Below are 27,590 nucleotides of genomic sequence, written 5' to 3' on the forward strand. Positions count from 1 at the left end.
AATTAATGAATTATCTCTCAAGAACTTAGAAAAAGAATTGTTAAATAATGTCACAGAAAGTAAAAAGAGAGACAAAAACAAATCTAATGAAAAGGAAAGTCATTATTCAGAACATCAAAAATATTCTTCAAATTAATAAGAAAAAACCAGAACCCAATATGTCAATGGGTAAGGAGCTTGGACAGAGAAGAGGGCATCCAAGTGGTCCATGAGCATGCAGCATTCTTAATCTGAGCAGTCGAGGGAATGCAAATCACCTTTTCCAAGAGATAGTACCACTCTCTCTAAAATGGCTAACACTTTGGTAGTCTTTTCCTAAACCAGTTTAACATTATCTGAGAAAACTGATGATCATCTATGACCTAGTAATTTTGCTCCTAGGTATATACCCTGAAGAAATGCATGCATGTATGTACCAAAGGACATGAACAAGAATGTTCTCGGTGGCACTATGGGTAATTAATTCTGTGAATCTTTTAACATCATTTTTATTTGTTCTTCACAGCCAAGCCAGTTCAGCCAGCCTTCCGCCTTATGCCGTGCAGATTGTAGGCATGAGTGCCACTCTTCCGAATTTGGAGCTCGTGGCATCCTGGTTGCATGCTGAGCTCTACCACACTGACTTTCGTCCTGTGCCGTTGCTGGAGTCGGTAAAGCTCGGAAGTTCCATATATGACTCTTCCATGAAGCTCGTGAGGGAATTTCAGCCCATGCTCCAGGTGAAGGTAAGTCAGTGTTTTTACCTCTCTACCACCTTTGTGTTCAGTTGTGTTTTCTAGCAAGTTAACAGTTTTTGAGTTATGTGAAGTAGGAACTGCAGAGTAGCTGAATATGCATTACGTATCCATTAGAAACATTACTAATATTAAGCTATTGGTTTCATCTTAAAGAACTGGTGGTGATGGTAAGAGAGGAAATGTGGGTGTAGCTTCGACTTAAATGACTACCATTTTCTGTAAGTCATACAAAATAGTAACTAATTTCATAGATTTTTTCTTTCTAACTGGTAAAATTTTTTTCTGGCTTAGTTAATACTAAATACTTTTTTCACATTATAAGCAGTTTATAATGTGGAAAATTAAACTTTTGTTAAATGATAAGTTATAAATATAGTAAAGTGGAAAAAAACCCATCATTTTTGGACTCAGACAGACCTATGTCTGATACTTAATAGATACTTGATGTGGCTGTGATATTAGTTGAACTATAAAACCTCTCTGAATGTAGTAGTGTTTTCATGTATACAATGAGAAATAATACATATCTATAGTATTGTTGTAAGAATGAAGTAAGATTTTTAAAAACTGTCTAGCATCTAGAAAATGATTGATAAATGCTAAGTTCCCTCCCATACCCCTAAACACACTGAATAAGTTTTAGTTTACAGTATTTTTCTAAGCCTATGTCTCTGAATACTGAACCAGCGAAGGATAAGTTTAGGGCTGGGGTCAGGGCTAAGTGCACGTTTCGGTGCCCTCGTCGCTGTGCGTTTGCAGCTTCCGTGTGCCTGCTGTGGAATCCCACTCGGTTGCTTTGCTCTGTGATCCAATTTCACTTGACCGTGCCTCAATAATTGTATAGGTAAACATTTACTTACTCTTCTCTTAATCCTTTTCTTCTGTTACCAGATCCATGCCTCTACCCTTTTTGAATCACTTTCAACTCTTACCCAAGTTATTAAAAAAGCCTCCTAATTGCTCTGTCTGCTTTTACCTTGTTCCCTTCCATCTATGTTTAAATCAAGAGCTAGCAATTTATTTAGAACTATCATCAAATCATGTGACCATTCTCCAAAGAAGGTAGTGATGGATCCCTGTTTCATTAGAATGAAAGCCAATGTCTTTATAGTAGCCTAGAAGGCCCACACTACCAGCCTTCTCCCTCCTAGTGCTCTGACGTCATCTACTACATTTCTTCTGACCCCCCAGAGCCTCGATGCTATTCCACAATATGCCAGGAATCTCCCTCCCTGGAGATTTCCCTGCCTGGAATGCTTTCCCCGCCTGGAATGCTCTCCCCGCCAGGCATCAGTATGCTTTACTATTCGCCTTTAGACCTCTACTCAAATGTCACTTTCTTAGACCTTCCCTCGCTACCTTGTCTAAATTAGTGTCCTCCTTTTCCTGATCCCTATTTTTCCTGTTTTTTTTTTCCTTAGCACTTTTCAAGATTGAATCTATTATGTGTTTTACCTATTGTGTTTTTGTTATTATCTATGTTTTCTGTTAGGAGTGGAAACACTCTGAGGGCAGAGTTTTTTTCTGCTTTGTTCTTCCTCCCCAGTGCCTAGAAGAGTATCCATCACCTAGTAAATATTTGTTTAGTGAGTGAATGGATGGATGAATTAATTAATCCAGTTACATACACTGACCTTCCAGTTTTGAGAACTCACTGGGTCACTCCTGGCCTATATGGTCTTTATTCTGCCTGAAGTGTTTCCTCTGTCGCTCAGTTACCTTATGTTGAGATAATGCCTCCTCGCCCCCTCATTTCACATCACAGCTAAATCATTGTTTCCTCAGGGAAACCTTTCTTTCACATCTTTCTGTCAAATTTATGTCAAATATGAAGCATCAAAACACCACAAAACTCTTTTATAGTACATTTATAAAATGTACTACATTATAAAACTCTATTTTGAAATACAAATGATTGTATTTTACATTTATTTGTTTAGTACTTTAACATGTTTCCCCAATGAGAGCTAAAACCTTTGAAGATAGGACTTTGACTTTCTTTTGCTCACAATTATATCCTCATTGTTTGAGGGTTGAAGATCAATACGCGTTAGTTAACTGAATAGAAAATATTTCTTTCTTACCTTGCATTATAAGGAAGTTTATTTCTTTTTCTTCTTGTTTTCTTTTTTCATTGTTTGTTACTAACTTTGTAACTGATTTTTATTATGCCTTTGAGTAGAAAAAAAATTTCCCTGTGAAGCAAAATGGTTGCCTTTAAATTGATGTGAAAATGTTTTGAAAGTTTTACTAGAGTGGTTATTTTTTTTTCTTCCTTAGGGAGATGAAGACCATGTTGTTAGTTTATGCTATGAGACTGTTCGTGATAACCATTCAGTATTAATTTTCTGTCCATCAAAAAAATGGTGTGAGAAGCTGGCAGATATAATTGCCCATGAGTTTTACAATCTACAGCATCGAGCTGAGGGTAGGTTACTGATTGAAATGTATAAACAACCCATGGACAAAGACAACTGGGGAGGGGCCGGGGGGGAGAGTAATAGGGGAAGGGGTAATAGGGACAACTGTAGTTGCACAACAATAAAAAAAAAGAAAGCCTCCATACTTAATACATTTCCTAAGAGTAACTTTAATGATTATATTAGCACAGCATGGCTCTCATTCCTCATTGCCACCACCTGCTCCCAGGCATGCCTTACAAAATTCTGCTTTTGTGACTAATCCTCTTCTTATTCTTATTATAGACACTCATTAGGCACACACTCAGTCTGATAGTCAGATTTTACAGAACTGGGTCTATACAGATGTATACCCAGGTTCTTCATCTGGGCCCCATGGGCTTTGAGGTTATGTGTAAAATTTCACACATACACCCTTTAATGGGGCAAGTGGCCTTATCTTTCTTTATATTTCCAAACTTTAACTCTAAAAAGAATCACACACACACATACATATATATGTATACACACATATATGTGTTCATACATGTATTTATTTTAAAATAAGCTTTATTTAAGTATCATTTATATACAATAAAAAGTACCCATTTGAAGTATATAATTTAATCATTGTAACAAATGTATGCACCTCTTTAACACCCACTATAATCAACACGTAGAACATTTCTATGACCCTAAAATGTTCTTTTTTGCTTTTCTTGCTATTTCCCTCTATCCCTAGCCCTGGGCAACTACTTCACTGCTTCTTGATATTTGAGATTAGTTTTGTCTTTTCTAAGAATTTCATGTAAATGAAATCATATAGTATATGTATATGTCTTTTGTGTCTGCCTTCTTTCACTCAGCAAGATATTTTTAAGATTCATCTAGACAGTTACATTTATCAATTTGCTCCTTCTTTTATTGCTGAGTGTATGGCATTACCATTAGTATATATTTTTACTGATTTTACTAGCCTATGGTCATGTGACTTCCAAAATAAGCGTAGGGCAGAGACCAGTTCCAGTTACAGAATATTAGAATACTTCATGACTTCACTCTGCCAGTGGCATCATGAAGATGGATAATGGATATTTCAAGCCAAGTTCCAACAAGTAAACTGCCTGAAATTTATATTGGGTAGACTCTAGTCCAACATTATGTCTTTTCTCTCTTAATTGGTCCTTTCTGTACTCTGTCAACTTATATCCCTTATGTTGTACCATGGTAACTTATATTTCATAATAACCAGAACATTTATTATTTTCTTTGGTTGAGGTTCTTTTATTTTTATTTATTGCAGTGGTTCACAAATGCTAGTGCTTGGACTAGAGCCTGGGCTATGATGAAACCTCAGAAAAGTAAAGGCAAGGCTGCACATTTTTCATAAAACTGAACTTTAAATTCTGAAATTATTCCTAGTCATTTTTTTAAAAAGTTGCAGCAACTTTTATTTTGAAATAAAGATGTTGATCGATGGTAATTGAAAAAATTTTATTTATGTATTTACTCATTTATTTTTTATTGTATTTTTCCATTACCATTTATCCTCCTCACTCTATCCTGCCCCCTGCAGGCACCACATTGTGGTCCATGTCCATGAGTCCTTTTTCCTTTTTGCTCAGTGTCTCCACCCACTAACCTTCCCCAGAGAGCTGTCAGCCTGCTCTCTGTCGGTAAAGCTATCTTTATTTTGCATTTTGTTCAGTTTGTTCATTAGATTACACATATGAGTGAAGTCATGTGGTGTTTATGATTGGCGTATAATTATATAAGCCAGATTTTCTCTGACTGGCTTATTTCACTTAGCATAATGTTCTCCAGGTCTGTCCATGCTGTCTCAAAGGGTAAATTTTTCTTCTTTTTTATGGCTGAGTAGTATTCCATTATGTAAATGTCCCATAGTTGTTTTATCCACTCATCTACTGATGGACACTTGGGCTGCTTCCATATCTTAGTGATTGTAAATAATGTCTCAGTGAACATAGGGTGCTTATATTCTTTCAGATTAGTGTGTCAGGTGGATACACTATTTCTTCAGATAAATTCATAGAAGCGGAATCACTGGGTCATAAGGCAGTTTCATTTTTAATTTTTTGAGATTATCTCCATGGTAAAAAATTTTAAAATTGTCCTCAGTATAATAAAACATTGTCAACCTTTCGTGGGTCCTCAAAATGTTAATAAATGTTAACCTAAAAAGTAAAATATATATTTTACTTAAAATATATTTTACTTACTTTATAAGTTTTACTTCTTATAAAATAGAAGTTTTACTAGTTCAGAAATCCAAAACTGTGGGACTTCTGGCCAAGATGGAGGCATAGGTAGACACACTGCCTCCTCGCACAACCACAATAAGGACAACAACAATTTAGAAACAAAAAACAACCAGAAGTGAGAGAAAAATTGTCTAATGGGAGTCCCACAACCAAGGAGTTAAAGTAGACACATTTATCCAGACCGGTAGGAGGGGCAGAGTCAGGTGGCGGGGTGGAGAGGGGTTGTGGCAAAGCAGTGGCTGGACCCCGGGCACACAAGGCAGGAGTGGGTAGACTCAGAAAGGTGGCAGATTGTGGATCGGGGTGCGGTGCACAAGGTGGCTGGCAGACCTGGTGGTCCCACATTTACATGCAGATAAACCAGGCAAAACTGGGGGGTGAGACAGACCACACAACTCAGAGCTGCAGCACAAGGGAATAAAGCCTCAAAACACCAATTGAAAACATCTGTGGGGGTTGAGGTGCTGGAAGAAACTCCCAGCATCACAGGAGAGTTCATCCGAGACACCCACGTGGTCCCAGAATGTACACAAACCCACCCACCTGGGATTTAGCACTAGAAGGGCCCAATTTGCTTGCAAGAGGTGGGGGAAGTGACTGAAATCTGACAGAGTGGAGCAAGCGCCATTGTTTCCTCTCGAACCCCTCCCCCACATACAGTGTCACAACCCAGCAATTGGGTTGCCTCTCCCTGGTGAACAAACACTTAAGGCTCCACCCCTTACTATGTTAGAGGCACATCAAGACAAAAAAAATGGCCCAAATGAAAGAACAGATCAAAGCTACAGAAAAAATACAACTAAGTGATGAAGAGATAGTCAACCTATCAGACGCACAGTTCAAAACACTGGTAATCAGGATGCTCACAGAATTGGTTGAATTTGGTTGCAAATTAGATGAAAAAATGAAGGCTATGCTAAGTGAAATAAAGGAAAATGTACAGAGAACCAATAGTTATGGCAAGGAAGCTGGAACTCAAATCAACAGTGTGGACCAGAAGGAAGAAAGAAACATCCAGTCAGAACAGAACGAAGAAACAAGAATTCAAAAAAATGAGGAGAGGCTTGGGAACCTCCAGGATGTCTTTAAACATTCCAACATCTGAATTTTCCATCAGTACCAGAAGGAGAAGAGGAAGACCAAGAATTTGAAAACTTACTTGAACAAATAATGGAGAACTTCCCCAATCTGGCAAAGGAAACAGACTTCCAGGAAGTCTACGAAGCTCAGAAACTCCCAAAGAATGTGGACCCAAGAAGGAACACACCAAGGCACATCATAATTACATTAGCCAAGATTAAAATGAAAGAGAGAATCCTAGAATCAGCAAGAGAGAATGAGACAGTTACCTACAAAGCAGTTCCCATAAGACTATCAGCTGATTTCTCAAAAGAGACCTTTCAGGCAAGAAAGCACTGGAAAGAAGTATTTCAAGTCATGAAAGGCAAGGACCTACATCCAAGATTGCTCTATCCAGGAAAGCTTTCATTAAGAATGGAAGGGCAGATAATGTGCTTCTCAGATAAGGTCAAGTTCAAGGAGTTCATCACCACCAAGCCCTTATTTAGGAAATGTTAAAGGGACCTATCTAAGAGAAAGAAGAAGATAAAAAATATGAACAATATAAACAGTAAAAAGACAGCAAACTCACAGTTGTAAACAACCACACCTACAACAAAAGCAATCTAAGAGGACAGCTAGATCAGGAGCGGAGCCATAGAAATGGAGATTATGTGGAGGATTAGCAACAGGGGAGTGGGAGGAGAAGGGGGAGAAGGTACAGAGAATAAGTAGTATAGATGGTAGGGAGAAAATAGACAGGAGAAGGGCAAGAGTAGTGTGGGAAATGTAGGAGCTAAAGAACTTACGACCCATGGACATGAACTAAAGGGGGGGGGATGCGTGTGGGAGGGTTTGAGCAGGGTGGAGGGGAGTGAAGTGGGGGGGAATGGGACAACTGTAATAGCATAATCAATGAAATATATTTTTAAAAAAGAAATCCAAAACTCTGGAAAATTATTTAAGAAAACATAGTTCCTGCAGATAGTTAAGGTCTTACTGGAGGAGAGGTAAAAACAGAAGTTAATGTGATTACCATATTGGTGCCAAGGAGGTCAGAATAATTGTCACATAAAATTAGGCTCCTAGGTGATTCTGACACTGTTGGTGGGACCTACTCTCAGCAAGGATTTTGATTTTTAGGTTCTGTGTGATAGTCATTATACTCATATATCATCTTCTTCTTCCCACTGGTTCTGTGAGTCCCTTCCTGTAGGCTTCGTGTCACTCTAATACAGTGTTTCCCAAACTCTGGTGCACTTCAGAATTGTCTAGGGAGATTGTAAAATTCCTTATTTCCACATTGTATGCTGTTCACAAAGTCCGGGGTTGAGAGGCAGTCATCAGTATTTATAAAAGGTGTCAAGGTGATAGTATAGGTAGTAGTTTCAGAATCATCGCCCTAGTGTTTAGCTCTGTAATGAATAGGCAGGTAACAGTTAAAGAGGTTCAGACAGCGGTGAACAGTGTTGACGGTGTTTTTGTGTGACAGGGTTGGAGAGATCATCTGAGCTTTCACCAGTGATGCTGGAACAAAAGGGCCTCCTAGACGTGATTGATCAGCTAAAACATTCGCCTTCCGGACTGGACTCTGTATTAAAAAAGACTGTACGGTGGGGAGTAGCATTTCATCATGCAGGTATCCATATTTATAATGTTAATAAGGAGTCCTTACCAAATCCTCACAATTTCTTTATTTTTGTATTTACATGCATTTGATTTCTTGTTAACCACACTTAATATTCTTAGATTTCATTTTGAGAAATTGTGTGATTAAGATTAAACACAAGTGATACAAACATGTTTAGGCTTACTATACAGAAAAGTAAATTTACTTAGCTATTTACTCTATAAGTAAACCTTACCTGCAGTCAGTGGCTGGGTGTCATTTATTTCAGGTGTTCCTTGCTGAAGTCTTCGTATTAGGCTCCGTATCTCCTGGTGCAACATACTGCCATTAACCAGAGAACATTTTCTATTCTTCTATCTACAAATGTAATGCCTTTTCCATCTTAACTAAGTACTTACCACCTACTGTGTCCGTAACTTTTGCAGTTTGAACGGTGACAGCAAACTCGCATGCAAGTCTTTTCCTTTCTTTACAATGTCATGATAGAAGAGTCATTCTTACTGTAAAACTTAGCCACCTCAGCATATGGTTATGCACTGCTTCACGATGGGAATACAGTCTGAGAAATGTGTCATTAGGTAATTTCGTTCTCGTGCAAACATCACAGAGTATGCTGACACAAGCCCAGGTGATACAGTCTACTACTTACCTAGGGTACATGGTATAGCCTGCTGTTCCTGGGCTATAAACATGGATACAGCATGTTACTGTGCTGACCACTGTAGACAGTTGTAACACAATGGTAGGTTTTGTATCTAAATGTATCTAAACATGGAAAAGGTACAATAGAAAAGATAAAAACTGGTGCAACATTACCACAACTGTAGTTACTCTGGCTTACAAGTTGCTCTGGGTTGAATCAGTGAGCAAATGCTGAGTGAATGTGGAGGCCTAGCATATTACAGTACATTTCCATAGACTTATTAACACTTTAAACTTGGGCTACACTAAATTTATAAAACAACCTGAGATCAACTCAAGCACAAGAGAAAATGATGCAGTCAAGGGATCCAGTCAGCACAAGATATATGAGGCTCTTGTTGGAGTAACTTGGCATACTGTTTTATACTAAACTTTTTTTATAAGTAGAAAGAATATATTCTAAAATACAATAAAAAGTATAGCAGAGTAAATACATAAACCAGTAAGAGTCGTTTATTATCATTATCAAGTATTATGAACTGTACATAATTGTATGTGCAGTACTTTTGTATGACTGGCAGCACTGCAGGTTTTCTTACACCAGCATAACCACGAATATGTGAGTAATGCGTTGTGCTATGACATCTCTAGGCGATAGGAATTTTTCAGCTTCATTATAGTCTTATGGAACCACCACCATATCTGCGGCCTGTCATCAAACTGAAATGTTTTTATGCAGTGCATGATTGTACAATTTTTTTCTTATTAAGTAGAGAACTTCCACCTTTTCACTTAAAGGAAGCACTTTGTGGCTTCTCTTTGGCATATCCAGATTGCCATTAATATTCTTGCACTGTGGGACTATTACTAAGTAGAATAAATATTACTTGAACATCAGCATTGCAGCACTAGGAGTCAATCTGATCACTGAGATGGCCATTAAGTGTCTAACGGGCAGGAAGGACATGCTGTGCAGATATGCTGGACAAAGGGATGATTCACATCTCAGGCAGATAGGAGAGGACAGTGAGATTTTGTCATGGTACTCAGAGCAGCTTGCAATTAAAAACTTCAGAATTGCCCTGGCTGGTGTGGCTCAGTTGATCGAATGTGGTTCTGTGAACCAAAGAGTCACTGGTTCAATTCGCAGTTAGGGCACAAGCCTGGGTTGCAGGCCAGGTCCCCAGTAGGGGGACGTGAGAGGCAACCACAAATTGATGTTTCATTCCCTCCTCTCTTTCTCCTTTCCCTTCCCCTCTCTCTAAAAATAAATAAATAAGCCCTGGCTGGTGTAGCTCAGTGGATTGAGCACGGGCCTGCAAACCAGACGATCGCGGTTCGATTCCCAGTCAGGGCACATGCTTGGGTTGCAGGCCAGTTTCCAGCAGGGGTCAGTTCCTTGCAGGGGATGCACCAGAAGCAACCATACATTGATGTTTCCTTCCTCTCTCCTTCCCTTCCCCTCTAAAGATAAATAAATAAAATATTTTAAAAATTAAAAAATAAAAATAAATAAAATATTAACAGCAAAACTTCAGAATTATTTATTTCTGAAATTTTCCATTTAATAGTTCTAGATCAATTGAAATGAAGGGAAATGCACAGGGAACCAGTAGTGATGGGAAGGAAACTGGGACTCAAATTAATGGAATGGACCAGTAGGAAGAACATCCAACCAGAAAAGAATGAAGAAACAAGAATTCAAAAAAATGAGGAGAGGCTTAGGAACCTCCAGGACATCTTTAAACGTTCCAACATCCGAATTATAGGGGTACCAGAAGGGGAAAAGAAGCAGCCACGAGTGGAAAACTTATTTGAACAAATAATAAAGGAGAACTTCCCCAATCTGGCAAAGGAAATAGACTTCCAGGAAATCCAGGAAGCTCAGAGAGTCCCAAAGAAGTTGGACCCAAGAAGGAACACACCAAGGCACATCATAATTACATTAGCCAAGATTAAAATGAAGGAGAGAATCCTAGAAGTAGCAAGAGATAAGGGGACAGTCACCTACAAAAGAGTACCCATCAGACTGTCAGCGGATTTCTCAAAAGAGACCTTACAGGCAAGAAGGGGCTGGAAAGAAGTATTCCAAGTCATGAAATCCAAAGACCTACAGCCAAGATTGCTTTATCCAGCAAAGCTTTCATTTAGAATGGAAGGGCAGATAAAGTGCTTCACAGATAAGGTCAAATTCAAGGAGTTCATCATCCCCAAGCCCTTATTATATGAAACGTTAAAGGGACTTATCTAAGAAAAAGAAGATGAAAAATATGAACAGTGAAAGGACAGCAAACTCACAGTTATTAACAACCACGCCTCAAACAAAAGCAAACTAAGAGGACAGCTAGATCAGGAGTGGAACCATAGAAATGAAGAACACATGGAGGGTTAGCAAGAGGGGAGTGGGAGGAGGAGAAGAGGGGAGAAGGTACAGAAAATAGCATAGACAGTAGGTAGAAAATAGGGGGAAGGGCAAGAATAGTAGGGGAAATGTAGAATCTAAAGCACTTGAGACAGGTGGTCATAAACTAAAGGGGGCGAATGGTGGGGGAGGGGCTGTGCATGGTGGGGGGGAATGAAGGGGAAAAATAGAACAGCTATAATGGTATAATCAATAAAATATATTAATAGTTCTGGATCACAGTTAACTGCAGGCAACTGAAACCATGGAAAGCACAATTGCAGATAAGGGGAAGTACTGTACTTGCTAACCCAATTTTATGCCACTCTGAGTGTCTCCCTTTATCTCAAGGTGTATTGAAATATTGTTGCACATATATGAAAATCAAACTAGTTTTAGAAATTGTCATATTGCATTTTGAGAGGGGTAGGATGTTTAAAAATCAACTAGGTTGTCAAAATTGCAAGGATTATGATAGTTACGTAATTATATAATTTCAGGAAGTGGTGTTCTCATGATTGTATATGTTAAGCATATGATTAAGAATATATAGTTTCTAAGATTAGGAATTTAACCTTTTCAATTTATTTTAAAATGTTTCTCATGCTATGTAGAAATAAGTTTATAAATATATGTGCACATACATATATGAACACATATTTATACACAGTGGACCCTTGAACAACATGGGTTTGAATGGCGTGGGTCCACTTACATGCAGATTTTTCCCAATAAACAATTGGAAAAATGTTTGGAATTTTGCAACAATTTGAAAAACTCATGGGTGAACTGTGTAGCTTAGAAATATTTTTAAGAAATTAGGTATGCCATGAATGCATGAAATATATATATAGATATTAGTCTATTTTAATACCATAGGAAATGGTCTTAGTCTAGTTAAGTCATAAAATATACACCAATCTATTATAAAAAGTTAAAATTTGTTAAAACTTACATGTAGAAACAGTTACAGACCATACACGATGCCATACAGAGTGGAGAGAAATGTAAACAAATGTAAAGATACAGTATTAAATCATACCTGCATAAAATTAACTACAATGCATATCATCCTACTGTAACAATTTTGCAGTTACCCATTCAAGCATTTCAAGAAGCACTTAAAATGCTCTGTGGCACTAATCATCTTGTGAGCAGTTTGTCTCTCCAGGAAATTGGGCATTACAGTAAAAGGAGATCTCCTGCAGCCCTGGCATATGCTTCACCATATTTAGCGCAGCACCGCAAAGCTTGGATAACAGCGTGGGACCTGTCCCGAGTGCCACTAGTGGTGCTGGAAGGCTCCTGAGAAACAGAAAAGTCACGGCATTCAACAAGACAGAGCTGAACTGCTTGGTTTATAGTGTAGTTTGATGTCTGCAGCTGTGGTTGCCCACCATTTCAAGATAAATAAATCCAGTGGAAGGACTGTTGTTAAAAAAGAAAAAAAATCCACGAATCCTTCGCAGCAGCTATACCAGCAGGCATGAAAACCTTACACTTTTTGTGAATTACCTTTTTTATCTTGTATTGAAAATGCAGCTTTTCTGTGGGTGTTGGATTGCTATAAGAAAGACGTATCTGTAACTCTAATATGATTTAAGAAAAAAATTATATGACAACTTAAAGCAAAAGAAGGCAAAGGATTTAAAGCTAGAGAATTTAATGCTAGCAAAGTATAGCTTAATAATTTTAGAAAGGGTTTTGGCTTAAAAAATGTCAACAGGAGAAGCAGCTTCTGCCATTCAGACACCATTGAGAAAATTACTGAGGAGAAAGTATGTCTATCTGAACAGACTTTTAATGCAGGTGAGTGTCCTTTTTTGGAAAAGAATGCCATAAAAGACATTTATTAATAAGGAAGAAAACAAGCACCTGGATTTAAGATAGGAAGGAATAGGGTAACTCTATTGTTTTGTGCAAATGCAGTTGGGTTTATGATCAGGACTGACCAGCTGCCAGGCTTTTGGTTGTGCAAGAAGACATGGATAGTGAGAACACTCTTTGGGGACTTGTTTCATCAGTGCTTTATCTCTGAAGTGAAGAAATACCTTGCCAGCAAGGAACTGCCTTTTAAAGTTCTTTTGGTATTGGACTACGTCCCTGGCCACCCAGACACTCTTGAGTTCAACAGCGAGTGTGTCGAAACGGTCTTCTTGCCCCCAAGCTCGACCTCTGTGCTTTAGTCTAGATTAGGGGTCATAAGGACCTATAAGGTCCACAAGGTGCTCTGTGGAAAAGATGGTCAACATTATGGAAGTAGGATTCTGATGGAACATCATCAGAGTCTGGAGGGATCACCCCATTGAAGAGGCCATTGTTACAGAAGAAGCCATGAAAGCCATCAAACTTGAAACAATAATTTCCTGCTGAAGAAAACTGTCCAGATGTTGTGCAGGGCTCCACAGGATTTATGACAGAGCCAATCAAGGAGACTATAAAAGAGATTGTGAATATGGCAAAAAAGGTGTGTGTGTGTGTGTGTGTGTTGAGAAGTGTGAAGGGTTTTAAGACTCGGGTCTTGAAGAAAATCTGAGGTGGATGAGTGCTTCCAGACCCTGCCAGAAGATGAAGAAGAAGACATAAAAGAGCAGTGCCAGGAAACAACCCGATGTTAGAAAGAAGGGTTCCTATGATTCCAGACTGCTTTTGGTTCCTTTTACAGCATGGACCCTTCTATGAGGGGGGCACTGAATCTAAAGCAAACAGTGGGAGAAGGACTGGTCCTCTATAGGAACATTTTTGGAGCAGTGAAAAAGCAGAAAAGCCAGTCAGAAACTACAGTGTATTTCTGTACAGTCATGCTGAGTGTGCCTGCCTGTGCTGCCTCCCCTGTCCCCTCTTCCACCGCTTCCACCTCTGTGACCCCCGGGACAACAAGACCCACCCTTCCTCCTTTTCCTCCTCCTCATCTTACTCAAAAACTTTCATGATGATCCACTTCCACGTAATGACTAGTAAACAATCATCATGCTGTACAGTTAATAAACTTTTCTGTTGTGTATGTGTGTGTCTTTATGTGAAAATATACCTACGCTTGATCTCAGCCAAAAGGCCAAGAAGCAATTCATGTGGAAATATACTGACTGTATGGCAGGAACTGTGTGAGGCGTTTTTGCGTCATCATCACTGTGTAAGTAGAACATCATGAGCAAGGCTTGTACCAAAATGATAGCCTATCCTTACACAGGCATAAGGTGAGTGATATTTAATATAAAATTAATAATGTGTTAGTTTTCTTACTGTTGTGTAACTGCTTTCAAAAATTACTATACAATATGCCTCCGTGTATCAGCCTATCATCACAGGTAAGTGATTTTGAAAAAACTGTAAAAGTGCTTTCAAACACTATGTTATGAATATGACTGTTACTACATGCCATAAACAGTTTATAACAGTTCTTCATCAGTGTGTGTGCTGGGCTGCCATGAAGCAGCCGTATCGATTGCTCTAGATGGCCATCAAGCAGTTGCACTGCTGCTGCTTCATTGTCCAAGCATGTGTCATTATACCTGTAAATAAACATGAACTTCTGGCCCTGGCTGGCATAGTTCAGTGGATTGAGCACGGGCCTGTGAAGCAAAGGGTTGCTGGTTCAATTCCCAGTCAGGGCACATGCCTGGGTTGCAGGCCAGTTCCCAGCAGAAGACGCACGAGAGGCAACCATACATTGATATTTCTCTCCGTCTCTCCTTCCCTTCCCCTCTAAAGATAAATAAATAAAATCTTTAAAAAAATGAACTTCTTTTTTGCATCTTCCATTATTGATGTCTAGTGTTAGTAATACAGATAATATCTATAGTGTTTTATATCATATAAGACTATATTGATGTATGTACTGACAGACAATTCACCTTGTAAACAGATGTGTTTCTCTTCCTTGTGATTTTCTTAATAGCATTTTCTTTTCTCTAGCTTACTTTATTGTAAGAATACAGCATATAATACATATAACATAATAAAATATGTGTTAATTGATTGCATTGTTAGTTAGGCTTTTAGTCAGTAGGAGGTATTTGAGGGGCGTCAAAAGTTAGACACAGATTTTTCACTGTGTGGGGGGCCTGTGCCTGTAACCCCTGTGTTGTTTAAGGGCCACCTGTGTATGTTATTGTAACTTTTTTTTAGGTCTTACTTTTGAGGAGAGGGATATCATTGAAAGAGCCTTCCGTCAAGGTCAGATTCGGGTCTTGGCGGCCACTTCTACTCTTTCATCTGGAGTGAATTTACCTGCACGTCGTGTAATTATTCGGACTCCTGTTTTCAGTGGTCGGCCTCTAGATATTCTTACATATAAGCAGATGGTTGGTCGTGCTGGTAGGAAAGGAGTGGACACAGTAGGTGAGTTTGAGTTTCATTTAAACGGCTTTGCTGAGTGAGAGTGTCATTCTACTTGAAATTTGACTAGTCCCTTACAACCCATATTTTATCATGTTGTGTTTGTTATCCAAAGCCCTAAAGTCCTCCTTTTGGATGTACTTAATACTTATAATGGAAGTTATTTTTCATATGTTGTCAACCATTGATTTTCTACTAATATAGAATTAAGAGTCTTTTGTATTATGTACAGTAAAATGATTCAGTATTATGTTAATCAAGATGACTTATCACATTAGCTGGAATATGATTTTTAATTTCCAGTATAGTCTACCAGTTAGTGCTAATGAAGGTAGTAATTTGCATGGGTATTAGTTCTGTTTAGGTGACTGGTCTAAGAGTTCAAACAGGGTGCTAAGGGCAGGAAAGCACTCACACTGTGGGAGCAGGAGGAACGTCACATACCACCTTTTTCTCTCTGAATTGGTTCTGGCTCTGAAAACCATTTTAGCTTCTTACTTTGCATGAGTAGGTAATTATAATGTTACCAGCAGTTCAAACAGAAGTTTTGTCTTAAGTAATGAAGAAGAGGCTTGTTTGAATTAAATATTAGTAGAGATTTATTTATATATAAAATTTCTAACCTCCTACATTGTTTGAGTGTGACTGAATTCTTACAAATTGTCTAACATTAAAGAAATTTTGGAGGAACATTCTCTGTTACTTACCTTTTTTCTTTAGGATGTAGTTTATTGACTCCAGTATTATACTATATGTCAAATAAATAGGCGAACAGTGGCTATTGAACAGGAATTTGGATATCCAGGAGAAGAAGGAAAGTTTAATGGGAACAGAGGTGTGATGTTCTGGGCACAAAAAGCTGGGTAGTACACTGAGGAAGTGACTTTTAGAATAACTTCGCTAGTCATGTGAGGTCTGTAAATACAGTTGATCCTTCTTATTTGTGGATCCTATATTTATGAAAGTGCTCACTTACTAAATTCATTCAAACTCTCCAAGTCAACATTTGTGGGCCTTTGTAGGCATGTGCGGAGCAGTGACAAATTTGTGTCTCTGGAAGTGCACATGATTCTTCTTGTTTCGGCTCTCGTGTTGCAAACAGGCACCCTTTTCTGGGTCTATTTATTGTCACATTTTTATATTTTTGGTGATAAACTGTTTAAAGTGACCCCTAACCATAGTACTGAAGTACAGTTATCATCTATATAGTATTACTAAGTGCAAGAAGGCTGTGATGTACCCTATAGAGAAAATAAGGGTGTTAAATAAGCTTTGTTTAGCCGTGAGACACAGTACTGTTGGCTGTGAGTTTAATGTTAATAAATCAATAACATATATGAAATAGGTCTCTTTAAATAGAAACACACTTAAAACAAGATTATGTTGAAAATGTTGAGCCTTGGGGCTTGGAGAAAGCCAGCTGGTATTTCCCCCGGGAGCAGTGATTTGGTATTCCCTAATCCAGTGTTTGTGGTGACTGTGGAACAGAACTGCCACAATTAATAAGAATTGACTATAATGTATTGGTGACTGGATGAATTAGAATATAAGTTCACTGCTGTAACAAAAGCCAACATAACAGGTGCTTGGACAAGGTTGAAGTTCATTTTTTCCTCATATAACAGTGTAGTTTAAGTTTCCGGGGCTGGTAATAGTGACTTCAATGTCAGGAGCCTAGTCTTCTGGTTTGTTTTCCATGTTCAGTAATACAGTTTCAGTCCAGTGGTGTAAGATGAGAACTTATCATTCCCTGCCGTAACATCTGCATTTTAGTCATCTAGAAGGGGAGATGAGGAGGAGTTTTTACACACCCTGCCCTTTTAAGAACTTGCACGTAGTAGTATTCTCCTCATATATTGGCTGGAACTCAGTCACATGGTTACATTTCCCAACTGCAAGGGATGTTGGGGAATATAATCAAAGCTGTGTGGCCACTACTTAAATGACACTTAGGGGTTTTATTTTATTTAATTTTTCCCCTTTTTAAATTAATTATTGTTCATTTTCCTGCATAAGTATATTTTATTGATTATACTATTACAGTCATCCCATTTTTCCCCTTTTATTCCTCTCCACCCTGCACCACCACTCCCACCAGCATTACCCTCACCCTTTAGTTCATGTCCATGGGTCATTCATATGAGTTTTTGGCTTCTCCATTTCCAATACTGTTCTTAACCTCCCCCTGTCTGGTTTGTACCTACCATTTATGCTTCTTGTTCCCTGTACTGTTTCCCCTATTCTCCATCTTCCCCCTCCCCACTGATAATCCCACATGTGATCTCCATTTCTGTTATTCTGTTCCTGTTCTAGTTGTTTGCTTAGTTTTTTTTTTTAGTTTCAGTTGTTGATAGTTGTAAGTTTGTTGTCATTTTACTGTTTACTGATCTTCATATTTTCCTTAGATTAAGTCCCTTTAACATTTTATATAATAAGGGCTTGGTGATGATGAACTCCTTTAACTTGACCTTATCTGGGAAGCACTTTATCTGCCCTTCCATTCTAAATGAAAGCTTTGCTGGATAGAGTAATCTTGGATGTAGGTCTTTGCCTTTCATGATTTGGAACACTTCTTTCCAGCCCCTTCTTGCCTATAAGGTCTCTTATGAGAAATCAGCTGATGGTCTTATGGGAACTGCTTTGTAGGTAACTGTCTCCTTTTCTCTTGCTGCTTTTAAGATTCTCTCCTTCATTTTAATCTTGGGTAATGTAATGATGATGTACCTTGGTGTGTGCTTCCTTGGGTCCAACTTCATTGGGATTCTCTGAGCTTCCTGGGCTTCCTGAACATCTGTTTTCTTTGCCAGATTGGTGAAGTTCTCCTTCATTATTTGTTTAAATAAGTTTTCAATTTCTTGTTCTTCCTGTTCTTCTCCTGGCACCCTATGATTCAGATGTTGAAACACTTAAAGTTTTCCCAGAGGTTCCTCAGCCTCTCCTCATTTTTTTTGAATTTGTGTTTCTTCATTCTGTTCCAGTTGGATGTTTATTTTTTCTTTTGTTCTAAATCATTGATTTGAGTCCCTGTTTTCTTCCTTTGTTGTTGGTTCCCTGTATATATTTTTTATTTTACTTTGTATAGCCTTCATTTATTTCTATATTTTGCAACTGAACTCAACCATTTCTGCGAGCATCCTGATTACCAGTGTTTTGAACTCTGCATCAGATAGGTCGTCTATCTTCTCGTCACTTAGTTCTTTCTCTGGAGTTTTGATTTGTTCTTTCATTTGGGCCATATTTCTTTGTCTTGGCAGAAATTTTATGTTTTGAGGGGCAGAGGCTTAGGTATTCACCAGGCAACCCTCTCTGCTGTGTTGTGGTGCTTTCTGTTGGGGTGGAGTCAGAGTGAACAGTGCTGCTTGCTTGGCTCTCACCCTACTTTCTGTCACTTCCCTTTTTCCCACAAGCAGATTGTGCCCTTCCACATGCTGATTCCTGGGTGGGTGGGTTTGTGTACATTCCACTGTCCTGTGGGCCTCTCTTTTGTGAGACTGGGGGTTTCTCCTGCCATTGCAACCCCCACAGATTTTTATAGCCAGAAGTTTTGAGTCTTTAGTTTCCTGTGCTCAAACCCTGGGTTGTTCGGTCTGTCTCACTCCTGACTTGTTCCTACTGGTTTACCCACATGCAAATGTGGGACCACCAGCTGCTGCCTCACCAACCTGGTCCTCCAGCTGCGCCTTGCCATGCATCCTTTCTGCCCTGGTTGCTGGTCTCCATGCCTTTTACAAGTCTGGGTAAATATTTTTTCTTTAACTCCTTGATTGTTGGAATTCCACACAGTTCAATTTTCTGGCAGTTCTGGTTGTTTTTGTTTTTAAATTTGTTTTTGTCCTTCTTTTAGTTGTGCAAGGAGGCACAGTATGTCTACCTACGCCTCCATCTTGGCCAGAAGTCAACAAAGTAACATATTTTAGTGTGGCATACATATTCTGATCTCCTTCAGTCTAAAATTAAGAAAATAAAAACATTAGTGTCCTGGCTGGTGTGGCTCATTGGTTAGAGTGTCATCTGTAAACTGAAAGGTCACAGGTTTACACAGTGAGGGAACTTGTCTGGGTTGTGGGTTCAGTCCCTGGTTGGGGTGTGTCTGAGAATGACACCCGAAAAGAAACATTGATCAGTTGCCTCTCCTATGTGCCCCAACCAGGGACCAATCGATGTTTCTCTCACATCAGTGTTTCTTTCCCTCTCTTCCTCCCTTCCTCCCTTCCTCCTTTCCTCCCCTCCAAAATCAATAAGCATGTCCTTGTGTGAGGATAAAAAAAGAAGACAAAGAAAAACATTAGCAATAACTCTATGATTATAACATCACTATCATCTATTATTTCCTTGAAATAAAGTAAGTCAATTAAGTTCTTTGTAGCCAGTATCTTATGGAAATGTGCTGGGATTTAGCAAACATGATTTTTTTTTGGTTATAGGTGAGAGTATCTTGATTTGTAAGAACTCTGAGAAATCAAAAGGCATAGCTTTACTTCAGGGATCTCTAAAACCTGTTCGCAGCTGTCTTCGAAAACGAGAAGGAGAAGAAGTAACTGCGAGCATGATAAGAGCTATTCTGGAGGTAAGAGTGTTCACTAAGTTACCACTGGCTCTTTTTATCTATAATACAATGGTAGAACTTTAGTATGTGAAAAATCGTAGCTTGTATTTTTTATGAGGTTATTTACAAACTTCCCAAGTCTGTATCTCTCCTATTTAATATAGTTATTTCTTGGAATTTTCATTGATGAGAAAATATTACATCTACTTTTCAGGAAAACTTTTTGTGTTGTCAGTAGATGTTGTGTACATTTATCATGAATTATGATGGAAGAGTAAACGAACAGTCTCTACATTAAGATGGTGAGAATATTTTAAGAGAACAAAATTACTTCATTTCTACCCTGGCTGGTGTAGCTCAGTGGATTGAGTGCTGGCCTGCAAACCAATGGGTTGCTGGTTCAATTCCCACTCAGGGCACATGCCTAGGATGTGGGCCAGGTCCCCAGTGTGGGGTGTGTGAGAGGCAACCACACACTGATGTTTCTTTCCCTCTCTTTCTCCCTCCCTTCCCCTCTCTCTAAAACTAAGTAAATAAAAAATCTTTAAAAAATCACTTCATTTCTTTTGTATCATGAGGGCCTACATCTCTTAGAGCCCTGGCCAGTGTGGATCAGTGGGTTGAGCACCAGCCTGTAAACCAAAAGGTCTCTGGTTTGATTCTCAGTCAGGGCACGCGCATGGGTTGTGGGCCAGGTTTCAACTTAGGCAACCAACCGATGTTTCTCTCACACATCACAGTTTCTTTCCCTTTCTTTCTATCTCCCTTCCCTTCTCTCTAAAACATAAATCTTTTTTTAAAAAGTTACACAAAAGCCCTGGTCAGTATGGCTTAATTGGTTGGGCATTATCCTGTGCACTGAAAGGTTTCTGGTTTGATTCCTGGTCAGGGCACATGCCTAGGTGGTGGGTTTGGCCCTTGCTTGAGGCATGTACAAGAGGCAACCAACTGATGTTTCTTCTTCACATAGATGTTTCTCTCTTTTTCTTCCTCCCTTCCCCTCTCTCTAAAAATAAATAAATAAAATCTTTACAAAAATTACAGAAAAATTTCAAACCTCTTGTATCAGATAATAGTTGGTGGAGTGGCAAGTACATCACAAGATATGCAGACTTATGCTTCCTGCACATTTTTGGCTGCAAGTATGAAAGAAGGAAAGCAGGGAATTCAGAAAAATCAAGATCCTGATCAACTAGGAGCAATCGAGGGCTGTGTAATGTGGCTGCTAGAAAATGAATTCATCCAGACTACTGAAGCTGGTGATGGAACTGAAGGTAACTATGACTTTTTAGTTGCAATTCACTCACTTTTTCATCTTAGCGATTTAGAATGTGTGTGACTGATTAATAAAAGGAAAGTGGGCCCTGGCAGGGTAGTTGAGTTGGTTTGAGCATCGCCCTGATATGCCAAGGTTGTGGGCTGCATCTTCAGTCAGGGTACATACAAGAAGCCTGAATGGGTACATAAATAAGTGGAAAAACGAACTGATGTCTCTCTATCTCTTTCTTCCACTCTCTCTAAAATCAATAAAGAAAAAGAAAGGAAATTGGCTCTTCAAGCAGTATAAAAGGAAACTTATTTTTCTAGGAGTGTATCAACTCATTTTCAGTAAGTCAGTGTTGTGTTCAACAACATCAGACAGTTAGTACAGAACCCACTTGTAAATAATCCATGCTTTGGACAAGGTTCTGTTTGTAAAATTTAGAGCCTAAAAGACTTAATTACAGAATACAGAAAGACAGTGTGGTCCGATCTTCTGCTTCATTGATCCTGCTTTTGGTTCCTTCTACTGTCAGTTCAGAAATTGTATTCTCATTCCCTCTTGGCCCTTGTTGATAGTTTCTATTTCCTTTTTCATGTTGATATAGTTTGCAGTGAGTTCCTTGTAATTTCCCTGTAGTTTCTGGTAATTCACTGTGAGCTCATTGAGCTTCCTGATAACCACTGCTTTGAATTCAATGTCTGATAGTTGAGTTGCCTCTATTTCATTTAGCATTCTCTCTGAGGCTTCCTCCTTTCATTTCATTTGGGGATTGTTTCTTTGTCTTCCCATTGTTTGTGAGACTCTTCTTGTTGAAAAGATGCTCAGTATCTCTAGCTATCAGAGAGATGCAAATTAAAACCACAATGAGATACCACTTCACACTGGTCAGAATGGCCATCATAAACAAAGCAACAAACAACAAGTGTTGGAGAGGTTGTGGAGAAAAGGGGACCCTAGAGCACTGTTGGTGGGATTGCAGACTGGTACAACCACTATGGAAAGCAGTATGGAATTTCTTAAGAAAACTAAAAATGGATCTGCCTTTTGACCCAGCAATTCCACTGCTAGGATTATATCCTAAGAACCCTGAAACACCAATCCAGAAGAACCTATGTACCCCAATGTTCATAGCAGCACAATTTACAATAGCCAAGTGTTGGGAGCAACCTAGGTCCCCATCAATAAATGAATGGATCAAAAAACTGTGGTACATTTACACAATGGAATTCTATGCAGCAGAAAGAAAGAAGGAGCTCCTACCCTTTGCAACAGCATGGATGGAACTAGAGAGCATTATGCTAAGCAAAATAAGTCAGGTGGTGAAAGACAAATACCATATGATCTCACCTTTAACAGGAACCTAAACAACAAATCAAACAGGCAAAATATAACCAAAGACACTGAAATAGAGAACAGGCTGACAGTGACCAGAGGGGAGAGGGCAGGGAATTTCAGGGGAAACGTTCACAGGAACAAGTATAAAGGACACATGGACAAAAACAGAGGTGGGGTGGAAACGGGAGGGAGGTGGGGAGGGTTGGGGGGGGTGGGCTGGGATGGGAGTAAAAGACAGAAAACTGTACTTGAGCAACAATTAAAATTTTTTAAAAAGGTTAAATGAAAAAAAAGAAAGACTGTGTTGTTTTATTTTCAAAATCTGACCCTTTATTTTCCCACTCCCACCCCAAACCAGGAAAGGTGTATCATCCAACACATCTTGGTTCAGCAACTCTTTCTTCCTCACTTTCTCCAATGGATACTTTGGATATTTTTGCTGACCTCCAAAGAGCAATGAAGGGCTTTGTTTTAGAGAATGATTTGCATATTGTCTATCTGGTAAGTTCTGTCTTCTTCCCTGTCATCATTGGTGAAAATGGGGGAAATATATAGAATCTTGAACATCAGAGATACTCTACATGGACATCTTGCATCGTGGGTGTGGTTTGCACAACAAAGCAATGGTAAACTCTAATCAGCAGACTCATAGTCAAAAGAAAAGGCCTTGACCCTAGCTCAAAACATTGGCAAATTAATATACATTTATGTTTTAACTTAAGTAAAACATTTATAGTCAAGTAAAGCTATTTTATGTTTGGAATATTTAAAACACTCATGTGATTCAAGAATAAGAATTGTATCAAAAGGAATACCTAGTGAAGTCTGACATCTGTATCTACCCCCCTGCATGCCATTTCTACCTCCCTTTCCTGGATAACTGTTTTCACTAGTGTTTGGTGTATCCTTCTGTTTTATTTTATAAATATCAGCAAGTGCTTATACATATTGTTACTTTACCTTCTTTCTTATACAGGGGATAGTATATTATATACATTATATACATTACTTTGTATTTTTTCTTAACAATATATCTTGAAAATCACTTTATGTTCATGGACATCTTCTATTTATTTTTGTTTTTATATCTGTATAACTCCATTGTGTGTGCAGATTTACCATTGTTTATTCAATCATTTCTCTGTAGTTGGACTTCTGGGTGGTTTCCAATATTTTGTTATGGTAAATGATGCTGTAGTTAAGATACTTTGGTGCATGTATTGTGTAGTTTCGGTGGAAGTATATCTTTAGGAAAGACTCTCAGAGGTACAATTGCTAGGTAAAGTGTAAAGGCATATGCGATTTTGGTTTTTCAAATTGCCTTCTATAGTGTTTGTATCATTTTCCAATTTTACCTGTGCTACATGAGAGTGGTTATTTTTTATAATCCCATGAATACAGTATATTTCAACCTTTTGTATTTGGAATGGTTTTATCTTACATTTTTAGTATAAGTAAATTTGAATATTTTTTCATATGTTTAAGGATAATATTCTTTTTTTTTAAGATTTTATTTATTTATCTTTAGAGGGGAAGGGAAGGAGAAAGGGAGAGAAATATCAGTGCATGGTTGCCCCTCATGAGTCCCCCGCCGGGAACTGGCCTGCAACTCAGGCGTGTGCCCTGACTGGGAATCAAACCGTGATTGTGTGGTTCGCAGGCCCGCGCTCTATTCGCTGAGCTATGCCAGCCAGGGATAAGGGTAATATTCTTTATTTTTTAATGAATTATCTATGTATGACTTCTCATTTTTTTTGGTCCTTTCCTTAAGTTTTAAAGTTTCTTTATATATTAGGGAGAGTAGTATTTTGTGGCATAAGTTAAAAGTTATGCCACATTTCTCCGAGTTTTTTTCTTGGCTTTTGATTTTGTTTATTGTGTGTTTTGCATAGCATTTAAAAAAATGTAGTTGAATTTATGAACTTTTGAATCAAAAATGCTTTTCTTACTCTTTTATCTTTTTTCATAATGTCTATCAATAGTTACAGCTTCATTTATTAAGGTTCATTTATACACAATGACTAAACTTTTTTAAAGGTTTTATCTTTTATCTTTTCCTCCAATTTTATCTTTTATGATATTTGCTTTTGTATTTGGATATCTCTCCAATTTCCATTTGTTGCTGGGTGTATTTCTGTTTCATTTGTTGATCTGACAACAGAATACTTTTATCAGTTTGTCCACCAGTACCGCTGTTTTAATTAAAAGCATTTATTGTATGTTTTATCTAGTAGAGCTAGTTTTCTTCATTGCTGCCCTTTTTCAGTGCTTATTGGTATTCTTGTTTGCTTAGCTTTTAACATACTACCACTTAAAATTGATTTAGTATTTTCACATTTATGCATTAACACAGAGGAGAACTGATTAGCATGTTTTTAAAGTTGATTAGTCTTTCTAATAAAAACAGATGTTTCTCTATTTCTTTGTCTGTTTTTGGACTTTCAAGAGTGTGCTGAAAATTTTCAAGAGAATTTGATTATTAAAAAAATAGCTTTGTTGTAATGCAATTTACATACCATGCCATTTAGAGTGTAAAAGTCATGATATTTAGCATATTCAGAGTTGTGCAATCATCACCAATATCTAATTTCAGAACATTTTTCATCACCCCAGAAAGAAACCTGTGCCCATTAGTAATCACTCCTCATTTACCTCCAGCCTCCTCATCCTCCCCTGGTCCTGAGCAACCAGTGATGCACTAGGGTACTTTGTGTTTCTGTAGAGTTTCCTATTCTGAAATTTTCTTTTTTTTCCTATTTTTAAAATTTTATTGTTGTTCAAGTATAGTTGTCTCCATTTCTCCTCCCTCCCCTCACTCCAGCCATCTCTACCTCCCACCCCCACCAATTTCCACCTTCCCTTGGTTTTGTCCCTGTGTTCTTGGTAGTTATTCCTGAAAACCCTTTCTCCTTTGCCCCCATCATTCCCTCCCATCTAATATGTGTTTTTTCATGATTGGTTTCTTTCACTTAGCATGTTTTCATAGATAATTCATGTTATAGCATATATCAATTCTTAGGTTAGGTCCTTTATATTGTAGAATGATATTCCACTGTGTGCATATTCTACATCTTTATCCATTTATCATTTGATGGGCATTTGGAATTGTTTTCACTTTTTGGCTGTTCTGAATGATGCTTCTATGAACATTTGCCATACATTTGGTTCCTGTAGCTTGGTAGTAAGTTTTCACACTAGAAAATGTGAGCCCTGTAACTTTAAAAAAGTTTATTTTTTGAAAAAGTTTTTGACTATTTTGGCTGCTTTGTATTTTCTTACAAGTTTTTATGATCAGTTTGTCAATTTCTGCAAGGAAGTCAGCTGGATTTTGGTAGGAATTGTGGTGAATTTGTAGGTCAATTTGGGGAATATTGGCATCTTAATATTAAGTCTTCCAGTTCATATACATGTACATTTAATTAGGTCTTTTTAAAATTTATTTAAACATTTTTTATAGTTTTTCAGAGTACAAATACTATGTTTCTTTTGTTAAACTTATTCTTAAGCATGTTATTCTTTTGGATTGTAATAATGATACAATTAAGGTGAATTGCTATATTAATTTCTTTTTCAGATTGTTTATTAAAGTATATGAAAAACAACTTTTTGTATACTGATCTTGTATCCTGCAACCTATTAGACATGTTTATTAATTTTAATACTATTTTGGTGGATTTCTTGGGATGTTCTATAGATAGACAAGATCATGCCATTTGCAAATAGAGATAATTTTGCTTCTTCCTCTCTAATCTGATGTCTTTTATTTCTTTTTCTTTGCCTAATTGACCTGGTTAGAATCTGCAATGAAATGTGGAATAGCAAGAGTGAGAGCAGACATCAGTGTTTTGTTCAATCTTTTACCATCGAGTATGAGGGTAGCTGTAGTTGTTTTGCAGTTGTTTTACCTTCTATCCTTAGTTTATTAGATGTCTTTATCACGAGGGTGTTAAATTTTGGCAAGTGCTGTTTCTTCATCTATTGAGATCATGATGCAGTTTGTCCATTATTCTATTGATATAGTATATTTATTTCGTTCATTGATTTTTAGATATTGTTTTAATCTTGAATTATCTGGGTAAATACCACTTGGTCATTTTGTATAATAGTATTTATATATTGCTAGATTTGGTTTGCTAGTGTTTGTTGAGGATCGTTGCATCTGTATATAGAAGATATATTGGTCTGTAGTTCTGTTTCCTCAGTTTGTGTGGTTTTTGGAGTAATACTAGCTTCATGAATGACATAGGAAATGTTCCCTCTTCTGGTTTGCTGTGATACAATTTGTGTGGGATTGCTGTTAATTCTCATTTAAACATTTGGGAGATTTCACAATCAAAGTATTGGGGCCTGGACTTTTGAGTAAATTTTTTTTAATTTTTATTTATTTATTTGTCTTTAGAGGGGAAGGAGACGGAGAGAAACATCAGTGTATGGTTGCCTTTCGTGGGTCCCCTGCTGGGAGTTGGCCTGCAGGGAACCAGCCTGCAACCCAGGCATGTGCCCTGACTGGGAATCGAACCACGATCCTCTGGTTCACAGGCCCGTGCTCAATCCACTGAGCTATGCCAGCCAGGGCTTTTTTGAGTAAATTTTTTGATTATTAGTTCAATGTCTTTACTTGTTGTAAACTACTCAGATTTTCTTTTTTTTTTTCCTGAATCAATTTTGGTAGTTTCAGTATTTTCCAGAATTTGTCCATTTTATCTAGATTATCTAACCTGTTGGCATTTTTTTATAGTATTTCCATATAATCAATTTTTTTCTGTAAAGTCAGTAGTGTTGTCCCTGTTCCATTCCTGTTTTTAGTGATTTTAGTCTTCTCTCCTCATTTCTTGATCAAGTTAGATAAAGTTATTTCAATTTTATTAATTCTTTTCAAAGAATTGTTAAAAGTCTTTAAACAAGGAGGCCATTAGACTGAGGTGGTTCTAATGTCTTTGGTAGCTTATTTAAGCAA

The 27,590-nt window shown here is 37.9% G+C and overlaps 1 protein-coding gene across 3 annotated transcripts in view; it reads left to right on the forward strand.

Annotated features, from left to right (window-relative positions):
* The window catches only part of POLQ (DNA polymerase theta), a 148,036-nt gene that overhangs the window by 12,110 nt on the left and 108,336 nt on the right, over nt 1–27,590 (forward strand). For all 3 annotated transcript variants that reach the window (XM_037051537.1, XM_037051539.1, XM_037051538.1), the window contains exons 6-12: nt 506–725; nt 3,018–3,165; nt 7,970–8,116; nt 15,279–15,491; nt 19,913–20,055; nt 21,104–21,308; nt 22,992–23,134. In XM_037051537.1, coding sequence (XP_036907432.1) covers nt 506–725; nt 3,018–3,165; nt 7,970–8,116; nt 15,279–15,491; nt 19,913–20,055; nt 21,104–21,308; nt 22,992–23,134 — 1,219 coding nt within the window. The remainder of the gene's footprint in view (nt 1–505; nt 726–3,017; nt 3,166–7,969; nt 8,117–15,278; nt 15,492–19,912; nt 20,056–21,103; nt 21,309–22,991; nt 23,135–27,590) is intronic.

The sequence above is a fragment of the Sturnira hondurensis genome, unplaced genomic scaffold (genome assembly GCF_014824575.4).
Source record: "Sturnira hondurensis isolate 20B ecotype Veracruz unplaced genomic scaffold, ASM1482457v3 Scaffold0007222, whole genome shotgun sequence".
NCBI classification, from domain to species: domain Eukaryota; kingdom Metazoa; phylum Chordata; class Mammalia; order Chiroptera; family Phyllostomidae; genus Sturnira; species Sturnira hondurensis.